This window comes from Asterias amurensis, chromosome 16, assembly GCF_032118995.1.
Source record: "Asterias amurensis chromosome 16, ASM3211899v1".
Classification (NCBI taxonomy): domain Eukaryota; kingdom Metazoa; phylum Echinodermata; class Asteroidea; order Forcipulatida; family Asteriidae; genus Asterias; species Asterias amurensis.
In genome coordinates this window covers 1,740,647-1,752,788 of record NC_092663.1, presented here as the reverse complement: position 1 = coordinate 1,752,788, position 12,142 = coordinate 1,740,647, and the positions used below count along the sequence as shown (strand labels likewise).

General features: G+C 38.2%; 1 protein-coding gene across 2 annotated transcripts in view; it reads right to left on the bottom strand.

The window, feature by feature from the left end:
* The window catches only part of LOC139949281 (secretin receptor-like), a 163,032-nt gene that overhangs the window by 92,595 nt on the left and 58,295 nt on the right, over positions 1-12,142 (bottom strand). For both annotated transcript variants that reach the window (XM_071947690.1, XM_071947689.1), the window contains exon 3: positions 8,859-10,109. In XM_071947690.1, coding sequence (XP_071803791.1) covers positions 8,859-8,927 — 69 coding nt within the window. In that variant the 5' untranslated portion in view covers positions 8,928-10,109. The remainder of the gene's footprint in view (positions 1-8,858; positions 10,110-12,142) is intronic.

The following is a 12,142-nucleotide window of genomic DNA, read 5'->3' as shown; positions in this document are numbered from 1 at the left end:
TTTCTTTTGCAAGAAAATATTATATTTAATGTCATCTCGTATCAGGAAATACATCCTTACAGAATGGTATTGACTGGTGGAAATGCTCCATCATTTAAATCCCGATGATTAGATTTTGAGAATATGGCTGTACATTCCATACAGTACCAAGAAAAAACCATGATGGATTGAGGGCTTATTGTTATTAGTATAGAAGTACCGTAGCAGTTTTATTGTTGATTTCTTTGAAAAGTGCATTGAATACAGAATTTAGAAGAACATTGTCATCTTGCCAAGATAAATTACATTAAAACGGAATGTTCCTGTAAAAATAACGGTAGTATGTTTTGCATCAAGACATGCACCACATACTTCAGTCAACAAGAACATCTTAGTAATTAAATAAGTACATTTTAATGTGGTTGTATTTTCAGTAAGATACGGGATTGCATATGAGAATGTCTACCCATTCTTAAAGACACTGGACACTATTGGTAATTGTCAAAGACCAGTCTTCTCACTTGTTGTATCTCAACATGATTGTGCACAAAATAACAAACCTGTGAAAATTTGAGCTCGATTGGTCGTCGGAGTTGCGACACAACTATGAAAGAAAAAACACCCTTGCCATACGAGGCTGTGTGCTTTCAGATCTGAGGTCTCGAAATCAAACTCGTTGAAAATTACTTCTTTCTCGAAAACTACGTTACTTCCAAGGGAGCCGTTTCTCACAATGTTTTATACCATCACCCTCTCCCCATTATACTCGTTACCAATTAAGATTTTATGCCAAAAATTATTTTGAGTAATTACCAACAATGGTGTCCACTGCCTTTAAGCAACTCTTGAGCGGACACTGCGAGTCGGTAAAACTTGCTAAATTTAAAAGACAATCTATCCGGCCTTTAAAGTGATTGCGAAAGTAGCACAAAGTTTTAAAGATGATCACCACGCAGCGATATAAAGACTTCACAATTAAGAAGGGTTAAAAGGTGTGCCCTTTTTATAACAAGTCTCTTTTGTCTGATTGATTTGGAAAATTTTCCGATTCATTTAGTCTTGAGAGAAGACTTCCAGTCTATAAAACTTATTAAATTTAAGGCAAAATATCCTTAAGATGAATTTGAAATGAAGCATTGAGAAGATAATCGACAATATCGATGTAAACAAATTCAAGGTTATGAACAGCTTAAAGGTGTTCCCTGTTTAATTACAACTGAATTCTCTTTTGTCTGATTTATTTGCGCAATTTTCAAATTCATTGAGCCGTGAGAGAAGACTTCAAGTCTCTAAAACTGTATTAGAATCATAATACCGGTATTAGGAGGCTTTGAAATGAAGCAACGAGAAGTTTTAACGATAGCAACATCGAAGAGCCTTCCAAATTAAGAAGAGCTTAAAGGTGTGCCCTTTCTAATTACAATTCTCTTTTGTCTGATTGATTTGCGCAATTTTCCAAATCATTGAGCCTTGAGTGGAGACTACAAGTCTATAAAACCCGCTAAATTGGAATCAAAATACCCATAAGGTGATTCTGAAGGTCAGCGTATGAAGGTCGAATTATGAGACCAATAAATATGATATGGGGATTCAGATCTAATTTTCTGAAATCTTATGCTGCATTCATTCTGACCTCGAGTCTTATTTGTGTGTAATAATATAACAAGAGAAATTAATTAGAGATTGTTACAAGTTGAGTAGAAAAATGAATACGAGTGAAGACACCATGCGGTAATTTAACCTTCAAACATATGGATATCTTTCTTTATGGTACATTCATAACAGCAATTACCGTTTGTGGATGCAAGTTAAAGGCAACGGTTATTACAGATTTCAAATTTCAAATACAACACGTGCATTTGACAACCGACAACCATTTCACATCAAAAGAATGTTTCTGTTTTCACAGTTGCAGAAAAATGTGTATTCTTTCAAGCGTGAGAAATCGATGCACCTGACAACTATTGTGTTATAGGAAGGGAATAATCAATGCAATCACGTAGGTTTCAATAACAAAACACTGTTGGACTATTCTGGTGAATATTTTAATGTGTCATGCTGTTAGGGAAAGAATAATCTAGTGAAGGTTATAGTTAGAGCTCAACGTTTCGATTAGATTACTCGAAATGTCTTCAGTAAGAGGGAAAGCTTGGCAAAATGACCAACTTTCTTATTAGAAAGTGTTTTCGCGATACTACAACAGAGTTTGTTTTTGACGGTCTCCAACATAATCAACCAATCAATCAATCAAAACAGTCACCGTGGTCCAGTGGTTAGACTGCAGGACTTTCAATCACAATGTTGTGGGTTCGAAGCACAAAAATTCACTGTGGTATATTATAACATTGGTTAGACTCCAGGACTTGAAATCACAAGGTTATTGGTTCGAATCCTACCAAGCTAACCTTGGTCCAGTGGTTAGACTGCAGGACTTGAAATCACAAGGTTATTGGTTCGAATCCTACCAAGCTAACCTTGGTCCAGTGGTTAGACTGCAGGACTTGAAATCACAAGGTTATTGGTTCGAATCCTACCAAGCTAACCTTGGTCCAGTGGTTAGACTGCAGGACTTGAAATCACAAGGTTATTGGTTCGAATCCTACCAAGCTAACCTTGGTCCAGTGGTTAGACTGCAGGACTTGAAATCACAAGGTTATTGGTTCGAATCCTACCAAGCTAACCTTGGTCCAGTGGTTAGACTGCAGGACTTGAAATCACAAGGTTATTGGTTCGAATCCTACCAAGCTAACCTTGGTCCAGTGGTTAGACTGCAGGACTTGCAATCACAAGGTTATTGGTTCGAATCCTACCAAGCTAACCTTGGTCCAGTGGTTAGACTGCAGGACTTGCAATCACAAGGTTATTGGTTCGAATCCTACCAAGCTAACCTTGGTCCAGTGGTTAGACTGCAGGACTTGCAATCACAAGGTTATTGGTTCGAATCCTACCAAGCTAACCGCTGAGTGCACCCTGACTAGAATGAGGGCTGTCATCTATATTTACTGAATCACAATTTCTTGATTTGTACACTTCATAATCATAGACGTTAGACCAATGTTTGTACGAGTGAGATTGGCTGTTTATATCCCCTTGTGGGAGTTTTCCGAGTTCCCATGACGGGAAGTACATAATAAACAAACAAACACACAAACAAAACAACACACAAACAATCAAACACCCAAAAAAATCAAACAAACAAACTAACAACCAAACAACAGGAAAAAACAACACACAAACAATCACCCCCAAAAAACAAAAGGTTAACCAATCTGCAATCACCGAATTCTAAGATTGTCTCTCTTTAAAATCTGACATCCCACCCACACCCATCGCCCCCTTGAAGTGATGCCCTCAGTGTCGGGTTCACATCAACAACAAAGCAGTACTTCCCCCGTGTGCACCGCGGTACCGAGAGAGAGCTGAAGGCCGGCATCACTGGTGCCAAAATTTATTAGAGTGAACGGCAATGATGTTCCGCCTGAGATCGAGGCACTGTGTCCCTTTTCGAAACCAAGGCTTCGGCTCCAGATTCGACTCAGGCTAGCCAAGCCCCGCGGTTGTTTTGACAATAATGCGCGTGCTTTGCGTACGTGCTAAGGAGCCTGAAGCCGAAGCCTGAAGCCGAAGCCATGGATTCGAAAAGGGCCTATGTCCCCGTCCAACAGCCAATTCGTAGGTGTGGCGCTAGAGTCATTTTGAATGAAGGGCATATCACTTCTTTTACACCCAAAGGTGGATGTCAAGAAGACATCAAAGATGCTGTTCTTAATTGGTCTATTAAAGAGGAACTTTACATATCCTGCTTCATTTTCATTGCTACTTTGTGTTTTTTTAAACTTTATATATGTGTAAAGATTAGCTTTTTAAGCAGTAGACTATGGTGTCTTTCCTTTTTTTTAAACTTTGATGGTGTTATATCGTAAATAAATGTCTTTTACTGAATACATTTGTTGAACCGAGAGCCTCCTGCATGGAGGCAGCACTCGGCGCTGATTGGAGTTTGCCCTCTTTAAAGATGACGTAACTTACAAAAAAATACAAATAATAACTTCAGATCCATAATAGTGCCCTGCAGCCTATTTCACGACACGCTAGGACTTATCCTTTAAAGAGTTAGGACGAGTTACTCGTTCTAACTTAGAATGGGTTGAATGCGTTCCAACGTCTTTTGGTACGGAACTCAACTCGTCCCAGTCCTAAGATTTATCCCAAGTTAGAAGATTTTTGTGAAATCGACGTCTGGATATTTCATGCAAATGTTATATTAATCAAAACATTAAGCACAGCACTTTACGTGGGAAGCTTCAGCTGTACAGGCAATCAATGGTAATATAAACATTATCCACATTAATATCATGATATGATTCAATTTGATTTAATTGAACTTGACGCTAGATTCTGAGTGGAATGTTCAGCTATAGACCAGATGGTCATCTTCACACGAATCGCTTCTTGTGAACTATTTAGTCCAAATACACAAAAGTGATGCTATTTATAAAACAAAGATACAAAATGACAACTTTATTGGTTGAGGAACATTATAAATAATAGTAATAAATGGCTTGTTTTATAGCGATCATATATCAGTCACTCATTGACACACAAGGCGCTTCAAAATTCAGTATTTTCCTGCGAGGTATGTGGGACTATGTTTGAATTATGAGAGGGGTCGAGTTCACGAATGGAAAGTTATAACTTAGCTATCCTAAGACTCGTTAGGAGTTATTAAAAACTTCGGCTAGCTCATGTTAGGACGAGTAACTCGACCTAACTCGAGATAAGACCAGTCTTACATAGCATCATGGTTTACAAGATTAATTGTGGCGCAATCAGTCAATCTGAGAACAACATTAACATACTTAAGTTGTCAGAAAAAAGAAAAGGTATGTTTTTACGGAGTTTCTTCTTTAAAGCTCGTTTTGCCCTACAAAGTTTGAACCTGAAATCCGGAGGAATTGCACGTTTTCGGGAAAATGAAGACGAGTCCCAATTATTTGAGGCAAATACGGAAATATTCGACACCTTAAGGGTGTGTTCGTGCGCTTTGATGGATCCGCCCTTCTCAAAAATGACGGTTAACTCACATTCCTGAGCTACTGTGAGAACCAGACAGTTCTCTTTTAAAAATCAAATAAATAAGGCTAGAAATTTAGACAAGACACGTCAGAATTTTGACAATATTAAATTTGACAAGGCGGTAAAATGAGGGTTGGGTTTTAAAAAAAGGTTTCAATCATACGATGAAAGTACCGGACCTCATTTCGGATCACTTCAGACTTTTCTTGCCCAGAAAAAAAAAATTTTAGTCAGAAAAAAACATGGTATCAATCTCGATCACTCAAACTGAACATTTTAGGCTATTGGAAATTCCTCAAAATTTACGAAATCGCATTAGGCGTCAAGCTAATCTGAACCTAATTCCTTAGTGGATTACCATACAGCCGTGCACGGTTGTTTACCACCGACCTCTCTTCCCGTCGAAACAAAGTTTCATTCTACGTTGACGTCTTAACAAATCACTTCAATCAAACAAGTTGATCTAAATACAAGATTGGTATTCTATGGATCAGTCACACCAAAAAATCTTATTTAATTTCATGTAATTTGTTTTGAAGCCACTGAAAATCTTATTTTATTTGATGAAATTTATTTTGATGCTCTGAATATTTTTTTAAAACCTGTACACGGATGATTGTTTTCTCCGACGATCACGCACATTTCTTATTTTCCCCCTTGTCAATCGTTACTTCACATGTAAACACCATAACATAATCCTAGAGCGACACTAGCTGCCACTAACGGATGGAGTTTACCCACACAGGAAATAAAAGAAGATTCAACTATGGACAATGAACTCTCTAGTTCACATCGGAGAAGAGTCGATGAATAATTAGGCGGGAGCAGCATCCGAAACAGAGTCATCAAATTGGGACTAAATGAACGTGGTTTCGCATACGATGTTCAAGAAATGAACACTTTCCCCAGAGCTGCTGCCTAAGACAAGTGAAGCTGGATCTAATTCTACGTGACGTTGCCGCATCTTCAAAACCCCTTTGATAAATTGCCGTTTTTACCAAGAGGGATAAAATATTAAGTACTGGAATGGGGTTACCCAATTAAAGGTTTATATTTATCAACACAACGGCAGATCTCTGATGATAAATTGTCAGCTTTCAAAGGTGATTTGTCTTAATGGAGTCCAATAAATCGTCGGTGAAGCGAAAGGACGATGAAGTGTACAGATAACATTCGGTGTCACTTTCTTTTGCAACTCGTCACAAACACAAATGTTTATTCTTCTGATGTGCTTATATCTTAACATATATTTGTCTTACATCGTACTTTAAATCTAACTCAAATCTTAGCTTTCAATCCAAAACCGGACCTTCGTCAGAGGCATAAGAAAGTACAAACAAAAGCATACCAATTTATAGCAAAACGAGGCGCAAAACTGCTATCGTGTCTCTTTCTTCACAAACAAACACAAGACAACATTTATAAGTTCCTCCGATTTGTGTTCTAAAACCTCTTGTCATTAAACATTTAGAATGAAGATGGGGTGAACTTGACTGAAATGGACATGTTGTTTGCAGTAACTGCCTTTTCTCGTAAATAATACACTTAAACTGCATGCATCAGCTTAAGTTTGGTTTAGAACTCTGCTATCAGATATATGACGCAATTTGATATCCCCTTTTAGGTCTATTTGAAACCACACGGGACGTACCCAGATACTTTATGCCGACTAGAAAGATCATAGGATTAGTTAGTAGGTCTATTTCGGTTACTTTTTAGAATCTACTTGATTTAGATGGAATAACCCTTTCAGCCTTTTCAAACGGAGATTCTATTCAGATAAAATGTTCAATTTCGTACGAAACATAATCGTTAGTGAAAATAGGGGCATTTCCTGCGATACATTATTAAACATTCTGGCTCGCGGGATTCGCGCACTGTGTGATCAGTTGTCAATAGTTGCAACTTTATAGAAGAACAGATACTGCAGTGATCGAATTCCTTGTGTTATTCTAGTCTTCAAAAGTGTACGCTACTGTATCCTTTACCTCGTCGTAAACAATAATGTTATGTCAAAACATGAATCAATAAATAACGCAGTAACTGAGTGTCATGGGAATCAGACACCCACTCGATGTCGCTTTTTCTTCATCTCACAAGCACGCCAGGGTCGCGATTTCAATCTTAGACATAAACACGCTAAAATCGACCTCTGTAAGCTCTGACGAGAACACACCTGTTTAAGGTGACATTTGCGTTTACGAGGTTCCCTCCCAAGAGCGTAAACGTAAGACATTTTTCTTTCTAAATCAAGAAAGAAAATATTTAGTTTAAAGACAAGAAATGCTTTGGGAGTAGTAACCCTTTCAGTAAAACGTAATATCATCAACTGAAATATACACAGGGGCTATGCTGTTTCAGTACAGTTTGCAGGTAATAAAAAAACATGTGTATTGCATTATTTTACCCACAATATTATTTATCTTAAGGTGGGGAGGGTCTTGTTTTGTTTTTTTGCTTTTTTTTTTAATGCAAGAAGCGAAATCTTAATACGAAGAAATCTGTGTTTCGGAGGTTCTCTCCCAAGAGCATTAAACGTAAGACTTTTTTCTTTCTAAATCAAGAAAGAAAATCTTCAGTATAAAGACAAAAAATGCTTCAGAAGTAACCCCTTCAATAAAAAGTAATATCATCAACTGGACATATCCACAGGGCCTAAGATATGTGTACACAGTGTTTACAACAGTATATACCATACCGTAGAAACAGTCAAGACACAAAATCACAGAAGAAAAAATGCATTATGAGAACTCTTTCAATAAACAAATTAAAACCATGCGTTTTGTACAATTTGTTCAATATGCGCTTGCTCAAGCGATAAACGACCCACCAACTTGCAATCAGTATCAACTGTAACTCCTCTTCATATCACAAATCAGAATTCATATCAATAAGTGGAGTTTAAGAAATGACGAAAAGGAAATATTCGTCGGAATAACTTTAAATGGTACTTTGTATCTAAGTATTCCGGTATATCTTAGACATGAAAACACTTAAATGAAACGTGATCTTCCGTTGAAGATGATTGACTTCCCTTTTTTCCCTAAAAGGGGAAATTTATCGGGAGAAAACCCTAATCCGGTACTTTGTAACAAAAACCACAATCGTTTATACGTAGAATCATAGTACTTGAAGATGTACAATAACGACTGGAAAAATACCCGTGCCAGTTCAAAAGGTCCGTGTTTCTCCTTCCTAATGAAATATGAGAGTCGAATTTGACCTGGAACTTAAATTATTCTGTTCTAGTTAAGGGAAGCTTTAGTGCGGATCTAAGAATATATTGGTATTAGCTCTTTTTGATATTATGGAAAACGTTTTTGACTGTATCAATTTCAAGCGGTGCTTCGTCTTTCAACCCTTTAATAAAGACGGCATTTCTTATCGACGTCAAAGTAGAACGAGTTAAATTAGGTTTGCGTATCCTATAATATCCGTACATCTCTATAATTTTGTTTCATGAGGTTTTGATTTGTTCTTATTGTACCTCAAGTTAAATTCATGCGCGAGTTAAATTATCTGAGCGTAGGCCTATCTTATAATCTCTGTAAATATCAGTTTTTTATATAAGATTTTGTATTTTTCCTTTGAGGAGAAAACAGCTATTCTACTATTAAAAGTGCCTTGACTGAATGCAACCGCACCAATGTCTAGCCTTTATTATGACTCGGGCTACACATAACCTCCACGCCTCCACAACAATGTTTAAAATAAAAACATTCATAAAGTCATAAAACAGATGCTCGTGTGTACGCATGACAAATATTGCTTAAAAGAATTGAGTTTCAAATGTCTGTACTCACCGTTTCTCTAGTAAGCAGTAGGGCGGTTAACGCCCATAGGAGCAGTAGCAAACGCTTGATGGGAAGCATGGTGGAGTGTCCTTCAAACTCCAAGCAAGCATACAAAAGTCTCGTCTCCTTGTAACGTGATCACACAACCCCCTAAGTCCAACAGAACAATTTGACGAGATGGGAGATCCGGATAGATGTTTACTTCCTTCACGGAAAGCAGGAACACCACATTTTTGGTCAGTTTGGGTAAATTTTGTGGCTTGAAACCGCTGTCTTGCAATTGGTCCTTGTACGTAGTAGTTGGGGATTGAACACTCCCAGACGTGTAGTACAATGATAAATGTGTACACACTATGTCAATGTTTTTTTCCGACTTGGGGCTGTCAGCAGGCAACAATGTGAGAAGTACACAGCACTCGTTCAAGCATGAAAACTCCAAAAGTTTTCAAAGATTTTTAAGAATGCCAGTTGTGCCTGTCCAGTTGGTAAGCCAATGTAAGAACCACTGAACAAAATAATGGAGACACTTCCTCGGAATAACTTTCAAAATCTCCACTTATGAGTTGGGTTAAGACATCAATATCAAAGTAGCTGAGATGCAATGAAGAGCTGAAGTTCTATTCACTGTTTGTTCTTGCAGTTACATCAATGTTGAGCAGCTTCCCATCAAAGCACCAACCGACTTGAAATCCGAATACTTACAAAGAATCGATTATCGCCAATCCAGCATGGATAACACCTTGGCAAGACAACTCCATGCAGCTTTTTGAAGTCACGCTCATTGTTTTTCTTTCTCCAGCAGAACAGGTGTAAAGCCAAAGAGTAGACTGAAGGAATCCAATGAAAAATCTCGCACCACGCTGGAGTCTGAAAGCAAGTCTGAAAGCAGGCGAACCGACTATGACACCGAGGAAACGATGTGTATTGAACGCTGGGGTCTGTCACAGGTGTGTTTGCGAGGGACGTGACCTACAGGCGTAGACATGCGTAGAGGAGGTTGGAATTAGCTAGCAGCGAGAAAACCCAACGGTGGAGTTTCGTTACAACGCACTCTATATCTTGCCTTCCCCTGCAAGCCGATTAGACTCTGCCCAAGGCGTTATTTCTCGTCAGGATAAACGAGTCCATGCTGCGGAGCGTTGATTTCGCTGGTCACATCACTGTGGGTTTGTACAAGACTGCTGGTGTGGAGGTTGGACAATTAATGCAGCGCACTACGGTGTGATTTCAATGTGTAGAGATGCATGCCGTCACTCGAGCCTGTACGAATAAAAAAATACATCGATTGTTATGGTACATTTTTTGTCAAGGCAGGACAAGAAATAACATGGTCAGTCAGACACAAGAGGGAATATCACAAGAGGCGAACGTGCACTGACTAAAGGGAAAGCTCACGCCACTAAGCGCCTCGGCTATGTTTCCCACACACAATAGAGCAAGTTCTTTATTTCAAACACAATTTTGTTTTCACAATTGTATTTTACCAATGATGGAGCGCTAACATAGCTGCAGATCATGCCTTTGTACTCCTCAATATGTTTTGAAATTGTCGTTTTTCCTAGGGTAGAATGACTAATGGGAAAGAGCCATTGTCATTGGTCGAGCGTATCGGGTGGTGTTATTTCAGACCAATCACAGGTCTTGTAATTAATTTTTTTTTTTTCTCTGTATGAATAAGGAGGGGAATCTGTAACCAAGACGGCGAGACTGCAGACCAATCAAAAGGCGTATAAGTGATAACACCTCGTGTGTGTTGTTATGATTGAAAGAAGTGTTGTGATTGGCTATAATATCATCAGCTAGAGCAACATAACCAATGGAGTGTGTCTATGATGGATGGAGCCGGCTGTGTGTCTCTAGATTAAACCCGAGGATTGATTTGCCACTGCTTTGATTAAACAATCCCAACAGCATACCATAACTTATCACCACACGTCCAATTAATGTTTATTTTGGGTTCAACATTCACTCGTAGACTCTTGGTGAGAAAGTGATCCAATTAAGAACAAGCGCCCGATCAGTGACAAGCGATGACAACTCTAATTAAATATTACGCATTCCTGAACAGGCCAAAAAATGTAGCCAACTTGTGAGAAGCTTGTTTTTGAACAACTGCTGTTACTTTGCAGACGAACTAATTCCACAGTGACGCTGTTGTCAATCCAGGATAACGTTTCTGGGATCACGGCCCAATTTCATAAAGCTCGTAAGCACCAAAACGTGTTAAGCACAAACAAATCTTGCTGAGCAAAAGTAGCTTACCAACCAGAATACCATACAGTTATAACTGACGCAACTGGTACCCAACTCATTTCTTGCTGGGCGAAAAAATCTGTTTAATAGCTTTATGAAACTGATTTGATAGTTTAATTCACAACGAAACATATTTTTGGTTGAAAAAAAGCGAATTACGAAAAGAATACGGAGCGGTTCAACCTACGACCTCTGGATGAACGTATACAAGCGCTCTAGCAACTAATCTAATTAGTCCTAAACTTGAGGTCTCCCTTAATAGTTCAATAAGCTTAATAATGTGGGTTTCTTATAAGAAAATATATCAAAGCATTGTACACATTTACAAATACAAACGACAGAAACAATAGTTGCCCCCCTGGTTAGTTTGTATGCCAAGAGTAATTTGATGTGTAAACCTGGTTTTGCTGGTAACTGCGAAAACTATTTTCTCCCTTTTTGCATAAAAACACTAATTTTGATGCAATAGTGTTATCACAACATAACTATTTATTTCCGTACCGGTATTTTTCGACCGCAACTTTGGTCTCCCTCAGCAAGATTAAGCTACCAGCACAGATGAACGTTCACGCTTAAACCTATGTTGTGTCAATCCCCCCCCCCCAAAAAAAAATCTATTGTGTTTCTTTTTTTTCCGCGGATAAAAGATGTCCAATTAGTCAACACCGAACTGCCAATCTAAATTTCAATTAGTTACCTACGCTTCTATATTGATTTTAACCCTTCGCTTCTCCCTAGTTAATCATTGTTATAACCTCTACAGTAATCTATAGTTATTGAGCTAAGTTGTTATGGTCTTGGCTACACGCCGTATCGCTAGATATCATAATAGTTTTTGTGTCATTTAACAATGGCTTTCCGAGTAGAGAGGACATAACAATATTTTGCATAGAAAGGTTTAATTAATTAAAATGTAATGAAGTGTTTGTACAATCGATGCGTCTTCTCGTATGCTTTGGTTGTATGTAACTCTCTTCATTCTATTATCCGTAATGTTAACTTAGCAATGAACAAGAACAACACACATTTTAATTGCAGAA